This window comes from Erythrolamprus reginae, chromosome 2 (genome assembly GCF_031021105.1).
Source record: "Erythrolamprus reginae isolate rEryReg1 chromosome 2, rEryReg1.hap1, whole genome shotgun sequence".
Taxonomy (NCBI): domain Eukaryota; kingdom Metazoa; phylum Chordata; class Lepidosauria; order Squamata; family Dipsadidae; genus Erythrolamprus; species Erythrolamprus reginae.
This window is the reverse complement of record NC_091951.1, coordinates 27,745,096-27,769,440: the sequence shown is the minus strand read 5'-3', so window position 1 is coordinate 27,769,440 and position 24,345 is coordinate 27,745,096. Positions and strand designations below refer to the sequence as shown.

General features: G+C 45.1%; 1 protein-coding gene and 1 long non-coding RNA gene across 5 annotated transcripts; both read left to right on the top strand.

The window, feature by feature from the left end:
* Positions 1 to 547: 547 nt before the first annotated feature.
* LOC139163031 (zinc finger protein 397-like) lies at positions 548 to 14,179 on the top strand. Of its 4 annotated transcripts, none has more exons than XM_070743950.1 (5): positions 548 to 650; positions 1,961 to 2,021; positions 4,923 to 5,900; positions 10,675 to 10,780; positions 12,850 to 14,179. In XM_070743950.1, the coding sequence occupies exons 3-5, from the start codon at positions 5,103 to 5,105 to the stop codon at positions 13,869 to 13,871; spliced, it is 1,926 nt and encodes a 641-aa protein (XP_070600051.1). In that variant the 5' UTR covers positions 548 to 650; positions 1,961 to 2,021; positions 4,923 to 5,102; the 3' UTR covers positions 13,872 to 14,179. The 4 variants fall into 4 exon arrangements, with proteins under 4 accessions (XP_070600051.1, XP_070600048.1, XP_070600050.1 ...); XM_070743947.1 differs by having other exon boundaries at positions 549 to 650; positions 1,961 to 2,044; XM_070743949.1 differs by lacking the exon at positions 1,961 to 2,021 and having other exon boundaries at positions 556 to 650.
* A 7,321-nt stretch (positions 14,180 to 21,500) lies between these two features.
* On the top strand, positions 21,501 to 24,111 carry LOC139163094 (uncharacterized). The gene is made up of 2 exons (XR_011558406.1): positions 21,501 to 23,268; positions 23,305 to 24,111. It is a non-coding gene; the product is annotated as an uncharacterized lncRNA (long non-coding RNA).
* The last annotated feature ends 234 nt before the right edge of the window (positions 24,112 to 24,345 follow it).

Below are 24,345 nucleotides of genomic sequence, written 5' to 3'. Positions count from 1 at the left end.
GAAAGATCAAAAGCAACATGAGAAAATATTATTTTATTGAAAGAGTAGTAGATGCTTGGAATAAACTTCCAGTAGACGTGGATGGTAAATCCACAGTAACTGAATTTAAACATGCCTGGGATAAACATATATCCATCCTAAGATAAAATACAGGAAATAGTATAAGGGCAGAGTAGATGGACCATGAGGTCTTTTTCTGCCGTCAGACTTCTATGTTTCTATGTTTCTATTCTATTTTTCATTCTATTCCATTCTGTTCCATTCCAATCCATTCTATACTATTCTATTTTTCATTCTATCCTATCCTATTTTCTACCCTACCCTATCGTCTCTTCTTCTAAACAAGGAAACCCCCTCCATCCCAGCGCCAGAGAAAGTTTCTGTGTTTCGCCTGGATTTCGGGAAAGGGCTCAGTGGAGCGAGGGACTCAGCGGGTTAAAGAGAGCGAGAGAGACTCCTTTTGCTAGACGGGCCCGGGACTTGGAGAGAGGGATTTAAATACTCGATGCACCTTCCTGTGCTGTTTTAATCTGCCCTGTGTAAGTGGTGGGGGAAAGACGGGGGTGAGAGGCTGGCGGCGGGGCTTCTCCGGAGGAGCTGAACCCGAGAGCGGCGCGTGGCCCGGGGGAGAAGCGCTCGCGCCACTTTAGGTGAGCCGCTTTTTGCAAAAAAGCCGAGAAGCTGCATAAAGGGGCGAAATGCAAGGGAGAGCCGGCGGTGTCCCCCCCCCCTCCCAGTCCTGTTCTCGAGAGGAGAGGAATCCCGTAGTCTTTGCAAAGTATTCCAAGTCCGGGCCTGCTTGGCTTCCCCGCCCCTCGAGGCTCTGCGCCTGGGATATGCACTACAACTCCCATCCCTCTCGTTTGCAGGAGCAGGGGGGAGCAAGGGCAGCCTTGCGCCGTGCAAAATATTTGAAGATCGGGCCTGCTGGCTTCCCTGCTCCCAAGCTCTGCGGCTAGGAGATGCACCACAACTCCCATCCCTCTCGTATACCGGGGGCGGGGGAGCATGGGTAATATTGCGCCGTGCAAAAATCCGTGCAATTTTGAAAATCGGGGCCTGCCGGCTTCCACGCTCCGCGGCTAGGATGCACTAACTACAATTCCCATCTTCTCACTTCTTGGTCGGGCAGTGTAATTCTGCGTCGTGCAGTTTTTGAAATCCGGGCCTGCTGGCTTCCCCGCTACAGGCTCTGTAGCTAGGATTTATTTATTTTATTTATGCACTACAACTCCCATCTTCTTACTATCTTGGCCGGGAAGCGAGGGGAGTGTAATTCTGCGCCCTGCTATTTGTGAAGTTCAGGCCTGTTGCTTCCCCATTCTGTGGTTCTGCGGAGCCTACAGCAGTGTTTCCCAACCTTGGCAACTTGAAGATATCTGGACTTCAAGTCCCAGAATTCCCCAGCCAGCGAATGCTGGCTGGGGAATTCTGGGAGTTGAAGTCCAGATATCTTCAAGTTGCCAAGGTTGGGAAACACTGGACTACAGCACCCATTTTCTCGCTGGCTGAGGAGCGAGGGCAATATAACCCTGTGCCATTCAAAAAGTTTGCAGTGCATCCCTGCTCCCCACCAGGGTGTAGCAAGAAATGTATATGTCTGTGTGGGGAAGATATTTATGCAGATAGGAAATTGTAGTGGTGGAAATGATGGGATTTGGAGTCCAGTGCCTCTTTTCAGGTTAAAAAAAGGCAGATCTACTAAACAAGGAGAGAAGTAACTTAAAACTAAGGAGAAATTTCCTAACAATCAGAACAGTTAATAAATGGAACAGCTTGCCTCCAGAAGTTGTGAATGCCCCAACACTGGGAGTTTTTAAGCAGATGTTGGATAAACATCTGTCTGAAGTAGTGTAGAGTTTCCTGCCTAATCAGGGGGTTGGACTAGAAGATCTCCACGATCCCTTCCAACTCGTTGTTGTTGTTGTTGTTGTTATGATTATTATTATTATTCCTGTAGGTTTGCAGCTCTTTGAATTGGTTCCTGCAGCTAAAACTGTTGGGGGTGGCTATGATCACAGGTGAAAGCTCTTTAGTTCTATTTGTTTATATTTATTGTCTGCTTAATATTTGCATAGCAAAGGGGTGAATAGCGGGCCAATTGTGCTAGCCTTGGGATGAAAGTGCATTCCTTAAAAGTTGTGTTTTACAATGAAATTATAAGTGTTTCATTACATGCTAATGTTGTAAATTAACTTATTTATATTGTTTTATTATTTTACTGTTGTAAGTCGCCCTGAGTCCCTTGGGAGTGGGTGGCATACAAATTTAAATAAATAAATAAATTTAATTAAATGAATACAGGAGACCCTTTGAAAGGTGTATGCAACGGAATTTCATTTTAATGTACGCCGTTTAGTGTACATTCAAAGTGACAATAAAGTTACTCTAGGTCTACGTGTTGCAGGGTGCTACTAATGTAGATACATATCTATGCAGCTATATATTCTTTATTTCATCTTCATTATCAGTCTCATCTCCCACTTCCCTCCTGTTTTTCTCACTCTGCTGCGCGTCTGATATGAATCGCCTTTGCGCAGTTGTATAGTGTACAACTGGTTATTTATAAGCAATGTGTTACAATCTTCCCAAAGTTCTTGAATTCCTGATGTCAGTTAAAACTTCGGCCCTGTCATGTGGTGGCACCATAGTATGGGAATCTTTACCTTGCTGTTTCTGTACAGGTGAAACTCGAAAAATTAGAATAGCATGCAAACATTTATTTCAGTAATGTAACTTAAAAGGTAAAGCTTAATATATGAGAGATACTCATAACATTCAAGGCAAGATAGTTCAAGCTGTGATTTGTCATAATTGTGATGATTATACTTTTTATGCTTATACTTTTCAGAGTTCCGATATTGTTCTATGTACAATCCTTTTTTTATTGATTGCATGTAGTATTCTAATTTTCTGAGATGGGGGAATTTGGGGTTTTTCATGAACTGTACCCCATAATCATCACAATTATGGCAAATCATTTATTTATTTATTTATTTTATTTATTTATTGTTAGAGTTGAAAGGGACCATGCAGGTCATCAAGTCCAACCCCCTGCCTGAGCAGGAATCCTAAAGCACCCCAGCCAAATGGCAGTCCAATCTCCTCTTGAAAGTGTCCAGAGTTGGGGAGTTTGCAACCTCCGCAGGCAGGTTGTTCCAATGGTTGATCGCTCTGACCGTCAGGAAGGTCTTCCTTACTTCGAGGTTGAATCTCTCCTTGGTCAGCTTCCAGCCATTGTTCCTTGTCTGGCCCTCTGGTGCTCTGGACTGGAGAATAGAGTGGCCCCCTCCTCTCTGTGGCAACCCCTCATATACCTGTATACAGCTATCATGTCCCCTCTGCCCCTCCTTTTCTCTAGGCTATCCATGCCCAGTTCCCGCAATCTCTCTTCGTAAGTCTTGGTTTCAAGTCCCCTAATCATTTTGGTTGCTCTTTTCTGCACCTTCTCCAGAGTTTCAATGTCTCTTTTGAAGTGTGGTGACCAGAACTGGATGCAGTACTCCAGATGTGGTCTGACCAGGGCGTAGTAGAGTGGTATTAATACTTCCCTGGTCTTGGAGTGTATCCCCCTGTTGATGCAGCTTAGGATGGTGTTGGCTTTTTTGGCCGCTGCTGCACATTGCTGGCTCATGTTTAGTTGATTATCCACCAAGACTCCAAGATCTCTTTTGCAGTCGCTACTGCTAAGTGGGGTTTCTCCCAGGCTGTATGTGTGTCTAGTTTTTTTTTTACCAAGGGGAAGGACTTTGCTCTTGTCGACATTGAACATCATGTTGTTAGTGTGGGCCCATAGTGTTAATCTGTCTAGATCTTTCTGTATTTTGACCTGTCCTCTAGGGCAGTGTTTCCCAACCTTGGCAACTTGAAGATATCTGGACTTCAACTCCCAGAATTCCCCAGTCAGCAAATGCTGGCTGGGGAATTCTGGGAGTTGAAGTCCAGATATCTTCAAGTTGCCAAGGTTGGGAAAGACTGCTCTAGGGTGTTGGCTACCCCTGCCAGTTTGGTGTCGTCTGTGAATTTGATTAGTTCCCCTTCTACTCCCTCGTCCAGGTCATTGATGAAAATATTGAAGAGTACAGGGCCCAGGACAGAACCCTGTGGTACCCCACTGCCTACCTTCTTCCATGTGGATTTGGAACCGTTGAGGACAACTCGTTGCGTGCGGTTGGACAGCCAATTGTTTATCCATCTGCATGTGTTGTAACCTACCCCATCAAATCATGGTTTGAACTATCTTGCCTTGCATGTTATGAGTATCTCTCCTATATTAAATTTCCCCTCTTGAGTTACATTACCTCTGGAACCAGCTCCCCCCAGATATCAGAGTTGCCCCCACCCTCCTTGCCTTTCGCAAGCTCCTTAAAACCCACCTCTGTCATCAGGCATGGGGGAATTGAAATTTCCCTTCCCCCTAGGCTTATAGAATTTATACATGGTATGCTTGTATGTATGAGTGGTACTTTAAATTGGGGTTTTTTAGATTATTTTTAATATTAGATTTGTTTACATTGTCTTTTTATATTGTTTTTAGCCGCCCCGAGTCTTCGTAGAGGGGCGGCATACAAATCTAATTAATAATAATAATAATAATAATAATAATAATAATAATAATAAATGAACGTTTGCGCGATATTCTAATTTTTCGAGTTTCACCTGTAGTCCTCGAGGTACGGCCACCATGGGGCCTAACCATTATTCTGTTTATTATTTATTACTTATTAATTGGACTTTTGTGCCACCTGTCTCTGGGGACTCGGGGCGGCTCACAATATATATAATAAAACAATGTATAATATCCTATACGTGACATTTAGTGAGACATTTGTTAAGCCTTTCTGGGAAAGCAATTCTTGGTCAGGACATCTTGTTGGCCTGGCAGTTTCTCACATTCTTTCTTTCTTTTTTTCTCCTCATAGAGTGCCACTTTGCTGCGGAATTATGTCGTGTGGCCCATTGTTTCCTTAAAACCCTTCCCACCCTGGAGGAAACTGCCAACTGTACGATAGAGAGAAATTCTGGATATCCCTGCCAGCTTCTGCCCCAAGATTGAAATTGCAAATTTTGTGGTCAGGCGAGGCCTTGCTTCTCGAGAGGCCATGGCGGCTGAACAGAAGGCCAGAAGAGCTGATGGCCTCCCAAGACACAGAGGGGTCAAAGTTGAAGAGCGCCAAACCTTCAGCCCCCGAGGGGCGGAGGGAACAGACCGTGCCGGGAAGCTGCCTCGGGTCCTTCAAGTGGGCACCATCCGAGAGTTCTTGAACTGGGCTTCCCCGCTGAAGCAAATGAAACAGGAGCCCAAGGAAGACTTGCCTGAACTCTGGGAAGCCCAATGGCAGGAGTTCCTCGCTGCGCTCCGGTCCTCTCCTCTAGGGGAGGAACACCAGCAGCTGTCCGAGGGAACTGCCCCTTGGGGGGACAACAAAGCCTTCTTCGCCTCCTTTGAGCGCCTGGCTGGAACCTGCCAGCTGCCCCGCCGAGAATGGCTGGCTCGCTTGGTGCCCGTCTTGGGCAGGGACGCCAAAGAGACCTACAGCAGCCTCAGCCTCCAGGACCGAGGCGAATACGCCAAAGTCAAGGCGGCCATCTTGAAAGGGGACGCCCTCCGGATGGAGGCCCAGCGCCAACGTTTCCGGCAGTTCCGCTACCACGAAGCTTGGGGGCCCCGTGATGTGTGTAGCCAGCTTCGGGAACTGTGCCGGGGGTGGTTGAAGCCGGAGAAGCACACCAAGGAGCAGATGTTAGACCTTCTGGTCCTGGAGCAGTTCCTGACCCTTCTTCCCCAAGAGATCCAGAGCTGGGTGAGGGAACACGGGCCGGAGTCGTGCGCCCAAGCTGTGCCCCTGGCGGAGGCCTTCCTAATCAGGCAGCAGGAGATTGAAAGAAAGGGGAAGCAGGTATGTTCAACGGGGATGAATGGTTGTGTGGTGATAGAAACATAGAAGACTGACGGCAGAAAAAGACCTCATGGTCCATCTAGTCTGCCCTTATACTATTTCCTGTATTTTATCTTAGGATGGATATATGTTTATCCCAGGCATGTTTAAATTCAGTTACTGTGGATTTACCACCACGTCTACTGGAAGTTTGTTCCAAGCACCTACTACTCTTTCAGTAAAATAACATTTTCTCATGTTGCTTTTGATCTTTCCCCCAACTAACTTCAAATTGTGTCCCCTTGTTCTTGTGTTCACTTTCCTATTCACTTCCCTCCTGGACCTTATTTAACCCTTTGACATATTTAAATGTTTCGATCATGTCCCCCCTTTTCCTTCTGTCCTCCAGACCAGTGATTTTCAATCTTTTTTGACCCGCGGCACATTTTTTACATTTACGAAACCCTGGGGCACATTGAGCGGGAGGGGGGGCGGCTAAAAAAAGTTTGGACAAAAAAATTATCTCTCTCTTCCTCCCCTTCGCTCTATTTCTTTCTCCTTCCCTCTTTCTCTTCCTTCCTCTTTTTTGCTCTTTCTCTCTCCCTCCCTACGTCCCTCTATGTCTTTCTCTCTCTCTTCTTCCCTCCCTCTCTTTCTCTCTCTCTCTTACTTTCTTTCTCTCTCTTTCTCTCTCTCTCTTTCTTTCTCTTGTTCTCTTTCTCTCTCTTGCTTTCTTTCTCTCTTGTTCTCTTTCTCTATTACTCGCTCTTTCTTTCTCTTGCTTTCTCTCTCTCTCTCTCTCTCTTCTTTCTTTCTTTCTTTCTTTCTTTCTTTCTTTCTTTCTTTCTTTCTTTCTTTCTTTCTTTCTGAGCTTCGTGGCACACCTGACCATGTCTCGCGGCACACTAGTGTGCCACGGCACACTGGTTGAAAAACACTGCTCCAGACTATACAGATTGAGTTCATTAAGTCTTTCCTGATACGTTTTATGCTTAAGACCTTCCACCATTTTTGTAGCCCGTCTTTGGACCCGTTCAATTTTGTCAATATCTTTTTGTAGGTGAGGTCTCCAGAACTGAACACAGTACTCCAAATGTGGTCTCATCAGCACTCTATATAGCGGGATCACAATCTCCCTCTTCCTGCTTGTTATACCTCTAGCTATGCAGCCAAGCAACCTACTTGCTTTTTCTACTGCCTGACTGCACTGTTCACCCATTTTGAGACTGTCGGAAATCATTACCCCTAAATCCTTCTCTTCTGAAGTTTTTGCTAACACAGAACTGCCAGTGATGAATTTAAGTGTTGTTTTGTCTCCATGGCGCAGTAGTACAGCAAACTACTTTTGCTGATCACTGGCTGCCAGCAGTTTGGTAGATCAAATCTCAGTAGGCTCAAGGTTGACTCAGCCCTCCATCCTTCCAAAGTGGATAAAATGAGGACCCAGATTGTTGGAGGTAATACACTTACTCTCTGTAAACCGCTTAGAGAGGGCTGTAAAGCACTGTGAAGCGGTATATAAGTCTAAATGCTGTTTTTCTGAAAGAGATCTTAATTATAGATAGTCCTTGGCTTACGACCACAATTGGGCCCAAACTTTACGGGGCGAAGTGGGATACTGTATTTATTTTACTGAAAGAGTAGTAGATCCTTGGAACAAACTTCCAGCAGAGGTGGTTGGTAAATCCACAGTAACTGAATTTAAACATGCCTGGGATAAACATAGATCCATCCTAAGATAAAAATACAAAAAATAGTATAAGGGCAGACTAGATGGATCATGAGGTCTTTTTCTGCTGTCAATCTTCTATGTTTCTATATTTGTTTTGCCCCATCTTATGACATATGCTTGCCACAATCACTGAGAGAATCACTGCAGAGGTTAAATTAGTAACACGGTTTTTAGAATTTGGTTTTTCCATGGAGTTTGCTGGTCAGCATGTTACAAAAGCAAATCACATGAACATCATAATTATGAGTCAGTTGCTAAGTGGCTGGATTTTGATAATGTGACTGTGGGCAATGCTGCAACAGATGTCCATGTGCCGCCTCTATGTTGGTTGAGGCAGGCAGGGTTCCCTTGGGTACCATTTGTTGGGGGTCAAGGGGAAAGGGAGGGTCTTGCCTTCTCTTTCTGCTCAAGATCCCCAAGGACAATTGATGGGCCACTGTGTGACACAGAATGCTGGACTAGATGGGCTTTGACCTGATTCAGCATGGCTCTTCTTATGTTCTTAATGGTCTTAAGTGTGAAAAATGACCATAATTACTATCTTCAATGCCATTGTAACTTTGGTCACTAAACTGAACTGTTGTAAGTCGAGGACTGTCCATATATTCATTCCAACTGCATCCCAGCTTGTGCAAGATTTTTTGGAAGGAGGCGAAAATTATATGAATAACTTCTGGTGTATTATTATCATAATTGATCCTGAAATTACGGCCGTAACTCTTATTGGTTAAGACCGTTACAGCAGTACTGTAGGCTACTTCTGCTGACTGCTAGCTGTCAGCAGTTCGATTCTCACCAGCTCAAGGCAGAAGTTCAGCCAGGGCCTTCAGAATTTCCAGCACCTCATAGAAGTGATGAGAAAGGAGAGGCTTCTCCTCTTCTTAATGCACGTGCTGCCAAAAGTCTGAAGTGATTACTCCAGAGGAGGTTTCCTTGGGAGTAAGACTTGGGGCCTAATTGACCACTCCCCTAATCTACTTAAGGAAAGCAGAGGCAGCTGAATCTCTGCAGGAAACAACTTTGAAATGTGTTTGTTCATGTGCCTGTGTCTGGAAAATCTCTGCTCTGCTTATCTGCTTCGGTTTGTTTATTGAGGACTACTTCTGGGCATTTTGCCAAGCTTTGTGAGCTATCAAAGACTGATTGCTATTATACAGTGTTTCCCAACCTTGGCAACTTGAAGATATCTGGACTTCAACTCCCAGAATTCCCCAGCCAGCATCTGCTATTATATGATTTAAAACTTTCTAAACTTATACCAGTTATTAATGACGACTAATTAACAGTTGGGCTTTTGCTGTTAAGCTTGTGTGTATGTGAGACCTCTACTAAGACAGTTATTAGTAATCGGTTATTTGTAGGCTATTACCAAATTATTGCAACGATATGGAAAACCAATCTTGTCAGTAATAAGCACCTTATTATTCTGACTTATTTAAGTCTATAAAGTTATACTCCCTTTGTGTCTGGGGTAAAAGTTACTCTTAAGAGAAAAGGTTAAACCAGCAATGATTGAATTTAAAACCTACCTGCTTAGTTGAGGTAACTTACCCCTTTGATTAGTTTAAGGAAATAATTATTTAGGCTTCTATTGACCTGAGGTAATTGAAATCCTCCTGTTTGTCTAAACTAATTAAGATGCTCCTCTGTTTATTTTAGCCATCCTGCTGACAGGATATGGCCCGTATGCTATGCGTCTCATATTAACTACAATGGTACCTCTACTTAAGAACTTAATTTGTTCCGTGACCAGATTCTTAAGTAGAAAAGTTTGTAAGTAGAAGCAATTTTTCCCATAGGAGTCAATGTAAAAGCAAATAATGCATGCAAACCCATTAGGAAAGAAATAAAAGCTCGGAATTTGGGTGGGAGGACGAGGAGGAGGACAGTCGCTGCCCAGATCAAAGGGAGCGTTTCTTTTCTCTGGACGCCGGCAAAGGTTTATTCCCTCTCCAAGCGCCCAGAGAAAGGAAAACGCTCTGTTCGTTCTGGACTGCCAAAGCCTTTTTAAGTGCCACCGAAAGGCTCCTCTGGCAGCCCAGAAAAGCCCGAGATGGCTGGAATTAAGAACATAAAAAGAGCCATGCTGAATCAGGACAAAACACATCAAGTCCAGCATTCGGTGCCACACAGTAGCCCACCAATTGTCCATGGGGATCTTGAGCAGAAAGAGAAGGCAAAACCCTCCCCTTCCCTTGACCCCCAACAAATAGTACCCAAAGGAATCCTGCCTGCCTCAACCAACATAGAGGCAGCACTTGGACATCGGTTTCAATAACCACCGATACACTTGGTATCCATGAATCTGTCTAATCCTGCCTTGAAGCTATCAAGGCTGACAGCTGTCACGACCTCTTCCGGAAGTGAATCCCATAAACCAACAACCCTCTGGGTGAAGAAATATTTCCCTTGATTTGTCCTCACAAATTATTAAAGGGGAATGGCAGGAAACTGGCCGGGCCTTCGTGCCGCTCTCAAATTTCCTGGGAAATTTTTCCAGGCTTGGGTTCTTAAGTAGAAAATGGTTCTTAAGAAGAGGCAAAAAAATCTTGAACACCCGGATCTTATCTAGAAATGTTCTTAAGTAGAGGAGTTCTTAAGTAGAGATACCACTGTATTTATGTTGTAACTAGGTTAAGTGAAGAATTGATGTTTTGTATTTGTATACTCAAGAAATTGGTTATAAATAATAAAGTGGCAAGTCTATGGGCAGAGCTTTACACATCAGAAAGATCTCAGAGAGGTTCTTGGCCCAGACAAATCTCAAGTCTCTGTGTCTGATCTCTACATCTCTACAGTTATTGATTAAAATAAGTTCGAACAAATTTTGGGTTTGCTGCATTCTTAGCTGGAGCAAACCAGAAAAGTCGTAAAACAGAGCAAAGTTCACTTTGCAAACATTTCATTCAGAAACCCCAAGTTTGGACTGAACGGTTGGTTGCAAGTTGTAGACTACCTATACATTGTCTGGTTGGAGTTGGTGATGAACAGGAACTTGGCAAAAAGGAGCAGCCGGGGATACGATTTGGCTTCTTAAGGCCCTGCTTTCTGATCTTTTTTCAGACTCGGGGAACTCAAGCGGTGAGCTGGGCTGAGACGAAACCATCTTCTGCGGGTGCTGGTCAGAAGCGGATTTACCGAGAGACAAATCAAGATTCCAGAATCCTGGGTAAGAATTTCCTGTAGGAATTTGGTGCAGCCATCTCGCAGACAATTCCACACAGGATAACTCAATGCGATAAGCAGCGTTCCCTGTAAGCTGCGCCCGTGTGCACACGCGCGCCCCAAAATACCCCCACGCGCACCCTTTTCCACGGGCGCACTCCCCATCCTCCTGCCAGCCCGCGGGACGGGGTGCGGGTGCGGGGAGGCGCCGGCAGTAGAAGGAAAGGGAGCTGCGGCCGCCCCTGCCTCCCCATGGTGCCTCCGGCCCCCTTGCGCCCCTGGCCTCTCGGCCCTGCCCCCCGCCCGCCTGATCCGCCCCCTCTCTTCCTCCGCCACCTCCTGCCTTGGGGCGCAACTTCTCCTGCGGTGGTGGCTGCGGCTTCTTCTCCTCCTCCTCATCCGCGCTGCCAGCCAGGGGGCTGCGAGAGAGGGTTTTCTCTGCACACTTCGGGAATGCCTGCCCCGCCCCTCTTGCAGCCCCTTCGCTGGGAGCGCTTTCGTCCTGGACTTTCAGCAAGGGGGCTGCAGTAGAGGCAGGGTAGGCATTCCGGAAGCACTCGGAGAAAGCGCTCTCGCAGACCCCTCGCTGACAGAGAGAGAGAGAGAGGGAGAGAGAAAGGGGGGGAGAGAGAGATAGCAAGAGAGAGAAGAGAAAGCAAGCAAGAGAGATAGAAAGAAAGAATGAGAAAGAAAGCAATAGGGAGAGAAAGAAAACAAGAGAGAAAGAGAGAGAGAGCAAGAGGGGGAGAGAGGTAGAAAGAGAGAGAGAAAGTGAGAAAAAGAGAGAGAGAGCAAGAGGGGGAGAGAGAAAGAGAGAGAAAGAGAGAGAAAGAGAGAGAAATGACTGTTGATTTAAAGCATATGGTAAAAAGCACCCAAATAATAACAGAGAAAAAACTCCCCAGCCATTTGTGTGTGTGTGTGTGTGAACTCTTGAACCATTTCCAATAGCCCTCACCTGTTATTGGAAATGGTTCAAGAGTTCACACACACACACACACACACACAAGGGGGGAGGAGACAGGGATGGAAAAAGAGAAGATAGTAATAATAGTAATAGATTTTGGTTTCGTTTTATTATTAATTTCTTTTAATAAAAAAGAAGGGAATTTTTTTCTTTATTTGTTTATTTATCTGTTTGTTTATTTATTTATTTATTTATACATACATACATACATACATACATACATACATACATACATACATACTTCTATGCCGCCCAGTCCCAAAAGGACTGCCGTTCAGAGACTATACTTTTCCGCACACACAGAAAAAAAATTAGAGGGAACATTGGCGATAAGTGTTATCTGCCTCCGTTTCTTCAATACTAAGAGACATAGTGGTGCAATGATTAGAACACAGTACTGTAGGCTTCTTCTGCTGACCGCTGGCTGTCAGCAGTTCGATTCTCACCAGCTCAGGGTTGATTCAGCCTTCTATCCTTCCGAGGTCGGTAAAATGAGGACCCAGATTATTGGGGGCAATAGGCTGATTCTGTAAACTGCTTAGAGAGGCCTGTAAAGCACTGTGAAGCAGTATATAAGTCTAGGTCAGGCATAGGCAAAGTTGGCTCTTCTATGACACGTGGACTTCATCTCCCAGAATTCCTGAGCTAGCATGATTGTCTCAGGAATTCTGGGAGTTGAAGTCCACATGCCATAGAAGAGCCAAGTTTGCCTACCCTTGATTCAGATGCTTTAAGTGAGGTTTGCCAATAACAGTCTCTATCTGTTCCTTTATGCATCTCCGTAGATCGGGGTAGGCAAAGTTGGCTCTTCTATGACATGTGGACTTCAACTCCCAGAATTCCTGAGACAATCATGCTAGCTCAGGAATTCTGGGAGCTGAAGTCCACATGTCATAGAAGAGCCAACTGTGACACGTGGACTTCAACTAATACAAATACAAAAAGATTTCAAATAAGGCTTCAACTTCACCTGGTCCACTTGACAAAGAATGACCCTTATGTGGCAACACAATGAAATGTCACCTAGGATCCTTGACAGGAATGTGGAGGGACCCCCAAATGTTACTGGATCACTGAGTAAAGCTTCTTGTTCCTCCTTGTTTCAGACTTGGGGACCTCCAACGGGGAGCACGCCGAGAAGGCCATGAACCGAACTACCGAAAACGGGCTGAAGGCTCCCGGCAGAGCCCAGCTGGGCCAGAGGGGCTTCCAAAGCCCCGAGAGCAGGACTGCTTTCCGCCCAAACCCGGCCTTCTTCAAAAACCAGCGGGTCCATGCGGCGGAGAGCCCACACCAGTGTCCTGATTGCGGGAAGCATTTTACGCAGCGTTCGAGCCTCACCATCCACCGGCGCATCCACACGGGGGAAAAGCCGTACCCGTGTCCCGAGTGCGGGAAGTGCTTCCGGCAGAGTTCCAACCTCTTGAAGCACCAGCGAATCCACTCGGGGGAGAAGCCCCACCAGTGCCCCGAGTGCTGCAAATGTTTCGCCCAGCGCTCCAACCTGTTGATCCACCAGCGGACCCACACGGGCGAGATGCCTTACGTGTGTGCCGAGTGCGGGGCCTGCTTCAGCCAGCACCGGGGCCTGGTCACCCACCAGCGGATCCACATGGACGAGATCCCTTACGGCTACGGCTGCCCCGACTGCGGGAAGTGCTTCCAGCAGAACTCGGACCTGACGAAGCACCTGCGGGTCCACACGGGCGAGAAGCCGTACAGCTGCCCCGAGTGCGGGAAGAGCTTCAGCTACAGCTCCAACTTGAGCAAGCACCAGCGCATCCACACGGGCGAGAAGCCCTACCTCTGCAACGTCTGCGGGAAGAGCTTCAGCCACCTGTCGACGCGCAACACCCACCAGCGCGTCCACACGGGGGAGAGGCCCTACGGCTGCACCGAGTGCGGAAAAAGGTTCATCTCCAGCTCCAAACTCACCCGGCACATGAGGACACACTCCATATACACCCCGTACATCTGCAACGAGTGCGGGAAGAGCTTCGGTTCCCACTCGGCCTTGACCGCCCATCAGAAGGATCACTCGGCTGAGGGCTACGGCATGGGCGGCGCGTGGGAGGGGGGAGACGAGCAGGGCCCGAGCAACTTCATGGGCAGGGTGTCCCCTCTGTGACGGTGGCGGAGTGAACCGGGTTCCTTACGAGACTAATAGTCAGGGTGCTAGTCCTTAAGGTGTCAGAATATGGCACTCCCTGGCTCGTGGGGGCCGGAGGTGAGAATAGAGAGAATGTCGGGCGGTAGAATTTAAATGTGGTGGTTTTGGGAAGATAGAAGTTAGGTTGGAGTGGGGGGGGAAAAGATAGGGGTAGTACAGAGGACGGAGGCTTAGATGGTCGAAAATTAGTTTTAGCAAGAAAGCAAAACCTTTGCAGGAGAGAGAGAGCTTCGAAGCTGATTAAAGGGGCTTCTCCCAGACCCCAAGCCAGCATATTTTGAGGAGCCTTCCTTTATTAGTATAATCCCTCACCCCTGCTGTAATTTAGCTATCTAATAGCTCCGTAGATTCCCCCACCCATTCCCCAATATTCAGGAGCAAGTTATCTGTGATTATTGGGCACTTGTAGGTAATACGTTCTGGAGACCTCACCTACAAAAAGATGTTGACAAAAATTGAACGGGTCCAAAGACGGGCTGCAAGAATGGTGGAAGGTCTTAAGCATAAAACGTATCAGGAAAGACTTAATGAACTCAATCTGTATAGTCTGGAGCACAGAAGGAAAAGGGACATGATTGAAACATTTAAATATGTCAAAGGGTTAAATAAGGTCCAGGAGGGAAGTGTTTTTAAGAGGAAAGTAAACACAACAAGAGGACACAGTCTGAAGTTAGTTGGGGGAAAGATCAAAAGCAACGTGAGAAAATATTTTACTGAAAGAGTAGTAGATCCTTGGGACAAACTTCCAGCAGACGTGGTTGATAAATCCACAGTAGCTGAATTTAAACATGCCTGGGATAAACATATATCCATCCTAAGATAAAATACAGGAAATAGTATAAGGGCAGACTAGATGGATCATGAGGTCAGTCTTCTTATGTTTCTATGTTTCTATAAGTGAAAACTATGGCAGTGATGGTGAACCTTTTTTCCCTCCGGTGCAGAAAGAGCATGCATGCGTGAGTACCCAAACCCATCATTCAATGCCTGGGGAGGATGGAAACATCTCCCCCCACCACCCGAAGACACTCTGGAGGCCTGTTTCCCAACTTCTGGTGGGCCCAGTAGGCTTGTGCTTTGCTCCAAAGGCTTCCTTGGAGTCAGGAGAGGGTAAAAACATCCTCCCCCATCCCCCTGGAGACTCTCTGGAAGCCAAAAACGCCCTCCCAGAGCCTCTGTGTGAGCCAAAAATCAGCTGGCCGGCACACACATGCACGGTGGAGCTGAGCTCGGGCAATGGCTCGCATGCCAGCAGATATGGCTCAACATGCAACCTTTGGCTTGCGTGCCATAGATTTTCCATTACTGTTCTCTGGTTTCCGGAAGAGGAAGGCTGAGTAATGATTCCGATTTAGCAGCTGAAAAGCAAAGAAGAATGGAATTGGGGGTTAGTTAATTGAAGTTAGTTGGGGGAACAAGAATGGTGGACATAGTCTGGAGGACAGAAGGAAAAGGGGGGACATGATCAAAACATTTAAATATGTTAAAGGGCTAAATAAGGTCCAGGAGGGAAGTGTTTTTAATAGGAAAGTGAGCACAACAACAAGGGGACACAATCTGAGGTTATTTGGGGGAAAGATCAAAAGCAACGTGAGAAAATATTATTTTACTGAAAGAGTAAGTAGATGCTTGGAACAAACTTCCAGCAGACGTGGTTGGTAAATCCACAGTAACTGAATTTAAACATGCCTGGGATAAACATATATCCATTGTAAGATAAAATACAGGAAATGGTATAAGGGCAGACTAGATGGACCATGAGGTCTTTTTCTGCCGTCAGTCTTCTATGTTTCTATGTTTCTAATTGAATTAAATTCCAGCTCCCCCCGGAGATCAGGACTGCCCCCACCCTCCTTGCCTTTCGTAAACTTCTTAAACCCTACCTCTGCCGTGAGGCATGGGGGAACTGAGACATCTCCCCTTGCCTATGTAGTTTTATGTATGGAATGTTTGTGTGTATGTTTTTATATAAGGGTTTTTTTTAGGTTTTTAATGTAAAATTGTTATTTTAGACTTAAGATTTGTTGTTGTATACTGTTTTATCACTGCTGTGAGCCGCCCCGAGTCTGCGGAGAGGGGCGGCATACAAATCTAATAAATAATAATAATAATAATAATAATAAATTGAGTTTATTAGATTTGTATGCCGCCCCTCTCCGAAGACTCGGGGCGGCTCACGACAAGACAGTAGTACAATACAATACAAATCTAACGTTAAAATTTAAACTAAATTAAAATACATGTATATAAAAAACCATTAACTACACAGTCATACACACTCGGTCCAGCTGATCAATATAGAGGTCAGAGGAAAAGGAGGGGGAGGTTAATCCCCCTACGCCTGATGGCAGAGATGGGTCTTTAGCATTTTGCAGAAGGTGAGGAGGGTAGGGGTAGTTTGAATGTCCGGGAGGGGGGGGAGTTGATTCCAGAGGGCTGGGGCCGCCACAGAGAAGGCTCTTCCCCTGGGTCCCGCCAGATGGCATTGTTTAGTCGACGGGACCCGGAGAAAGCCAACTCTGTGGGACCTAATCGGCCGCTGGGATTTGTGCCACCATGAACCACCATGGTTGTGAAAAGAATGGGGGGAGTGGGATCCAGAAGTGGAGAAAATCCCTAGTTTCGAAGAACTAAAATGTATTTTATAGTAGTGGCCCTCAACCTTTTGAGAAACGGACTGGTTCCGTGGAGAGAGTATTTTTTTCCATGGAACGGGGGGTGCGAGGTTTCAAGTGCTGCCGGCATCCTGCTCGTGGGGCATCGCTTGTTGGCACGGCCCGATTTCTGGCCCGGTGCCAGGCCAGGGACCAAGGATTGGGGACCCCTGTTTTATAGCCTTTCTCTCTTCCCCTTCCTCAGTATTGCTAAAAATCCAACTTGAAGCTTGTGTCAAAAAGGTTTTTAGTTGTTTTGTAGCGTAGTTTGGATCGACACAGCAAATTAGCACTTCATTTCGATGGTGCAGTTACAACGATCATCACAGATTATAATTAATAATAATAATAATAACAACAATAATTTATTAGATTTGTATGCCGCCCCTCTCCGAAGACTCGAGGCAGCTCACAACAATAATAAAAACAATATTATAGTAGAACAAATCTAATATTAAAAAGCATGTAAAATCCTATCATGTTTTAAAAAACCAAATAACACATTCATACCAAACATAAAACAAAGTATAAAAGAGCCTGGGGGAAAGGTGTCTCAAGTCCCCCATGCCTGGCGGTATAAGTGAGTCTTGAGTAGTTTACGAAAGACAGGGAGGGTGGGGGCAGTTCTAATCTCCGGGGGGGAGTTGATTCCAGAGGGCCGGGGCCGCCACAGAGAAGGCTCTTCCCCTGGGGCCCGCCAAACGACATTGTTTAGTCGACGGGACCCGGAGAAGGCCAACTCTGTGGGACCTTAACAGTCGCTGGGATTCATGCGGTAGCAGGCGGTTCCGAAGGTACTCTGGTCCAATGCCATGTAGGGCTTTATGCACTGTGGTCCAGTTATCCCCAGTTTAAAATGCCAGGGCATATGGTTTCAGGTGGCATTCTGAATTGAGTGCCCATTGCCTCCCTTTCTCAACCTTACAACTTTTAGCAGGTTTAGAATTCAACTCCCAGAATTCCTTAGCCCAGGAGTCTGCAACCGTAAACATTCAAAAGAGCCATTTGGATATATTTCCCACAGAAAAAAAAAATGCCAGGAGTCACAAAACCTGGGTGGGCGTGGCCAACTCAATACCACTCACTACCCCCAGTCACATGACCTCCCCCAAGCAACGCCTACCCAGTCGGTCATTACGGCAGAGAACAGTTTGTTAAAAAACACAGGGAACCACAAAATCCTTTTGACATCTCTTTCTGTATCTCTCTCTCTCTGTCTTTGCTCTAGCTGCTTCTCCATCCCTCACCATCACCCTTACCTTCTCAGGCCAGGTGAGGAGTGATGGAGGGGAGGGTGAAGGGTGCCGCCAGCTAGTGGTCAGATCATCTGATAAGGAGCCACAGCAGATTGTTGAAAGAGTTGCTGACACTTGCCCTAGCCAGTCATGAGTAGGGCATTCTGGGAGTTGAAGTCATAAAATTGCTAAGCTTGAAAAATAGACTTTTCAGAATGCAGAAATACAGTATACACTCACGTGTAAACCCATGTGTGTGTAAACAAGCCCTAAATACTATGAAAAAAACCTGAAAAAACATGCCACTCAAAGATAATTTTTCATGACAGCTGGGTTAAAAAATTCAAGGGTTTGCTTAGCTACAGGTGGGCCTCTATAAGATATACTGTATAAGTAATTTTTACAATGTACAGTGGTACCTCTACCTAGGAATGCCTCTACTTACGAACTTTTCTAGATAAGAACCGGGGGTTCAAGATTTTTTTGCCTCTTCTTAGGGACCATTTTCACCACTTACAAACCCGAGCCTCCGAAACTGTAACCGGAAAAGGCAGGGAGAAGCCTCTGTGGGGCCTCTCTAGGAATCTCCTGGGAGGAAACGGGGCCTCCACCCTCCCTGTGGTTTCCCCAGTCGTACACATTATTTGCTTTTACATTAATTCCTATGGGAAAAATTCAATTCAATTCAATTCGTTAGATTTGTATGCCGCCCCTCTCCGAAGACTCGGGGCAGCTCACAACAATAATAAAAACAATATTCCAGCGAAAACAAATCTAATATTAAAAAGCACATAGAACCCTAGCATATTTTAAAAAGCAAACAACATATACATACCCAAACATAAATATAAAAAAGCCTGGGGGAAAGGTGTCTCAACTCCCCCATGCCTGGCAGTATAGATGGGTCTTGAGTAATTTACGAAAGACAAGGAGTGTGGGGGCAGTTCTAATCTCCGGGGGGAATTGATTCCAGAGGGTTGATTCCCAAAATTGCTTCTTCTTACAAACTTTTCTGCTTAAGAACCTGGTCACGGAAAGAATTAAGTTCGTAAGTAGAGCTACCACTGTATTACCTTATATACTAATGGATAAGTCAAATTTGATTTTGGGTACTTTTTGGACCCTGAAATTCTCAGCTGATTTGTGTGTGTGTATATATGGTAGATTACAAAAGAGAAGGTTTTGGAATAGAACACTGCAGGACACCGTCCTTGATTTACAACCATTTTGTTCAGTTGGCTCTTCAGAGTTAGAACAGCTCTTAAAAATAATGTCTTGCAACCGGTCCTCAACACTTAACCACTGTTGCAACATTCCCATGGTCACCTGATCCAAATTTGAGCACTTGGCAACTTCAGAGGTGGATTCTTACCAGTTCGGATTGGTTTAGCCGAACTGTTAGCAAGCTGCTGGTGACTCCATGAGAACGGCACCGAACGCGTTCTGTTGGTGCCGGTCCGTCATGTTGTATTGGGAATTTTTTGGGAATTTTTTTTTGGGAAAAAAAAATTGGGGGAGGGATTTTTTCCAGGTTTTTTCCCTTCTGTGCATGCACAGTAGCCGAGTTACTGGCACTGCGCATATGTTGCTATCTTATTTTTGGCTTTTTGGGGAGGAGGTTTTTTTAAAATTTTATTTGCACTGCCGTGGCCCCATGTCACGGGAGGAAGAGAACGGGCAGTGGAGTAAGTTAGAAGCCACTCCTGGGCAACTGGTATATATTTATGAAGGCTGCAGCACCCCAGGATCATGTGATCCCCCATTCCAACAAGCCAAGTTCGGTTAACCACCATGTGATTCACTCAAACACAGTGGTTTACTTAACAATCCTGGCTAGAAAGGTTGTAAAATTGGATGCGGTTCATTTAAACACTGCCTTGCTTAGAAACCGAAATCCTGATCCCATGGACATAAGTCGCAAGTCAAGGACTACCTGAATTCCACCTGCCCTTGCCCTTTTCTAGCATACATAATGGTCAAAGCAATGGAAACTGCAGCTTAATGTTTCCAAATGTAAAATAATGCACTTGGGGAAAAGGAATCCTCAATCTGAGTATTGCTTTGGCAGTTCTGTGTTAGCAAAAAGTTCAGAAGAGAAGGATTTAGGGGTAGTGATTTCTGACAGTCTCAAAATGGATGAGCAGTGTGGTCGGGCAGTAGGAAAAGCAAGTAGGATGCTTGGCTGCATAGCTAGAGGTATAACAAGCAGGAAGAGGAAGAATGTGATCCCCTTATATAGAGCGCTGGTGAGACCACATTTGGAATACTGTGTTCAGTTCTGGAGACCTCACCTACAAAAAGATATTGACAAAATTGAACGGGTCCAAAGACGGGCTACAAGAATGGTGGACGGTCTTAAGCATAAAACGTATCAGGAAAGACTTCATGAACTCAATCTGTATAGTCTGGAGGACAGAAGGAAAAGGGGGGGACATGATCGAAACATTTAAATATGTCAAAGGGTTAAATAAGGTTCAGGAGGGAAGTGTTTTTAATAGGAAAGTGAACACAAGAACAAGGGGACACAATCTGAAGTTAGTTGGGGGAAAGATCAAAAGCAACGTGAGAAAATATTATTTCACTGAAAGAGTAGTAGATCCTTGGAACAAACTTCCAGCAGACGTGGTTGGTAAATCCACAGTAACTGAATTTAAACATGCCTGGGATAAACATATATCCATTGTAAGATAAAATACAGGAAATGGTATAAGGGCAGACTAGATGGACCATTAGGTCTTTTTCTGCTGTCAGTCTTCTATGTTTCTATACTCCATTCTGTTATTTCTAGCCTGGTGCCCTTCATTTTTCCACAGAAATGGAAGCAGAATGCTCCATCCCGTAATAGGGTAGGTCTGGTTGCCCTGATAGGCTGGTCTCATCAGAGGAAAAACTCCACAGATACTAGCATCCCAACAGGTATACAGTGTTCCCTCGATTTTTGTGGAGGATGCGTTCCAAGACCGCCCGCGAAAGTCGAATTTCCGCGAAGTAGAGATGCGGAAGTAAATACACCATTTTTGGCTATGGACAGTATCACAAGCCTTCCCTTAACACTTTAAACCCCTAAATTACCATTTCCCATTCCCTTAACAACCATTTACCCACCATTATTACTGGTACTGTTGAATTGATCACTTAGTGATCCTGATATTTATCAACATAATTATTTATTAACAATAATTATTTTTTTTGTTATTTAATTGCAAAAATTATTAGTTTGGCGATGATGCATGATGTCATCGGGCAGGAAAAACCGTGGTATAGAAAAAATCCCGTGAAGTATTTTATAATAAATATTTTTTGAAAAACTGGTATAGGCTATTCGCGAAGTTCGAACCTGCGAAAATCGAGGGAACACTGTACTTGAATACAGTGGTCCCTCGATTTTCGCGGGTTCGAACTTCGCGAAACGGCTATACCACGGTTTTTCAAAAATATCAATTATAAAATACTTTGCGGTTCCCCCCCCCTATACCACGTTTTTTCCAGCCCGATGACGTCATACGTCATCGCCAAACTTTTGTCCGCCTTTAATAAATATTTTTTTTTGATAAACTTTAATAAATAAACATGGTGAGTAATAATCTAAATGGTTGCTAAGGGAATGAGAAATTGCAGTTTAGGGGTTTAAAGTGTTAAGGGAAGGCTTGTGATACTATTCATAGCCAAAAAGAGTGTATTTACTTCCGCATCTCTACTTCGCGGAAATTCGACTTTCGCGGGCGGTCTCAGAACGCATCCCCCGCGAAAATCTAGGGAACACTGTAACTAACTTAATTATCAAGCTAATGTAGCCCTCTCTCTTTGTATTTAGAGGTCTTTATTGTATGTGTGTGAAATCATATTTTATTCTCCAGGTTTGACCCCCATCCATCTTCAATATCTTCCAGTCCCACTAGCGGACGTCCTTGACAAACGATACTGCTCAAAAAAGGGAACACTCAAATAACACATCCTAGATCTGAATGAATGAAATACAGTGGTACCTCTACTTAAGAACGCCCCTACTTTTGTAAATAAGAACCGGGTGTTAAAGATTTTTTTTGCCTCTACTTAATAATCACTTTCTAGTTAAGAACCCGAGCCCGGAAAAATTTCCCAGGAAATTTGAGAGCGGCACGAAGGCCTGACCAGTTTCCTGCCATTCCCCCTTTAATCCCGGCCCTTTTGGGCTTTTCTGGGCTGCCAGAGGAGCCTTTCGGTGGCGCTTAAGGAGGCTTTGGCAGCCCAGAGCGAAGGAAGGGAGGGGCCTGCTCCTCCTCGCCACCTCAGAGTCCCTCTTTTTTTTTTAAAGCCTTAAAGTTTTGGATTTTTAAAAATTCCCCTCCCCTCACCTTCCTTCTCTTCCTCCTCCTCCCACCCAAATTCCGAGCTTTTATTTCTTTCCTAATGGGTTTGCACACATTATTTGCTTTTACATTGATTCCTATGAGAAAAATTGCTTCTACTTAAGAACTTTTCTACTTAAGAACCTGGTCACGGAACGAATTCAGTTCTTAAGTAGAGGTACCACTGTATTCTCATTGAATACTTTGTTCTGTACAAAGTTGAATGTGCAGAACAGCATGTGAAATTGATTGTAAAGCAATGTTGCTTCCTAAGTGGACAGTTTGATTTCACAGAAGTTCGATTTACTTGGAGTTATATTGTGTTGTTTAAGTGTTCCCTTTATTTATTTTTTTTGAGAAGTGTATTTTCAAAAGAATGTGGCTTTGGACAAGAAGGGCTTCCTTTAGTCAATTAACAATAAACAACAAAGGAGAGACTGGTGCGTTGGCCTAGAGGTGGAACTCTTGCCTCACAATCAGGAGGCTGTGAGTTCGACCCTCAGCAGATATTTCTCTCTCTGGACACACAGAATATATCTACTTAAAAAAACAAAACACCTCTGTATTGGTGATGGGAAGGGCATCCAGTCAGTAAACACAGCTCCATTCAGTTGCTCATACTCCACCCCGCAAGGGATAATGGGGTTATTAAAAGAGGACGATGAATAAAGGAAAATGACAGAGGCCTGCGTATTTAAGAAAAACACACATAAAGAGGGAAAGACTTGGTGGATTTGTATAAAATGTATGAAATAGAGTAGAGAGAATGAGGAAGGGTGAAGGTTTGCTAAGTAGTAAAAAGCTGGGGGAAATTGAATGAGGAAAGATTCAGGACAGACAAAAATAATCGACCTGGCAACAGTTTGCTTAGTGACCGTTTGGAGTTTACCACAGCACTGAAAAAAGTGTTGTTGCTCTTTTTTCACACGACCATAACAGCGTTTCTGCCATCACGTGATCAGCACTGTCGTGCTTACAATCAGAGATGGGTTCCTATCGGTTCGGACCGGTTCTATAGAACCGGTAATAACGTGGTGGCCTGGGTCGCTAGAACTGGTGGCGACCCAGGCCTGCCGCACCCCCGAGCCAGTTCTCTTGGTGCCACCATTTTGTTTTTTGCTTCTGCACATGTGCAGAAGCTTTTTTTAAAAAACCGTACTGCACATGTGCATAGGGTAATTTCCGGGAAGGGATGCACGCCCCCAAACGTGCATGTCTGTTGCGATGCGAACCGGTGGTGAGGTAAATAGAGCCCACTCTTGGTTACGATGGTTGTAGTGTCCTGTGAGAGGATATCATGGGATCCCCTCCTGACAATGGGGAAGCTGGATTCACTTCACAACTGCATTACTAACTTAACAACGGCAACGTTCACTTAACTGTGACATGAAAGATTGTAAAATGAGGTGAAGTCTGGTGTAACTGTCTCACTTAGCAGGAGAGATTTTGAGCTCGATTGTGGTCCTAAATTGAGTTTCCCCTGACTATTTCATCCCTCCCAATGTAGCAGCTTCCACAGGTTTATATCCTGAAGGCAGGTAGGCCGATAGACAAAACGAGAGGCAGACAACTGTTGTGTGGTGTTGTTAACTAGGGCAGTGTTTCCCAACCTTGGCAACTTGAAGATATTTGGACTTCAACTCCCAGAATTCCCCAGGCAGCATTTGCTGCCTGGGGAATTCTGGGAGTTGAAGTCCAGATATCTTCAAGTTGCCAAGGTTGGGAAATACTGAACTAGGGATTAATCCCTGTGTCTTCCCACTTTTAGCCTGACAACGTTGGCCAATAGGTGGGCATAGCGTACCCCTTAGATTTAGTTAGTGTAACCTGGTTTCGTTGGGTGAACTGCAACGGGAAAGCTCACACAACACACTTAAGCCAAAGCTAGGCCAAGGCCTGTTAAGGTTTAGCCATGTGTGAACTCCGCTACATTCTCACATATTCAGGTTGGAGTCCAAATAAAGTTCCAAAACCAAAGAAACTTTGTCGTGTCATTTGATATTATGGGAAACGAGGGGGGCTTTGGTCATCCCATGTGGGTTTGCTCTGAGAGATTTTTTAGGGTGGGTGGGGGGTATGTGACATGCAGACAACGAAGCTGTTTTTTTTAGAATGAAAGGCTTGGGGAGCAGGTAGCAGCGAAATACATCCGTGGGGTTAGGTATATTGGTATAGGTCAGGGGTAGGCAAAGTTGGCTCTTCTATGACTTGTGGA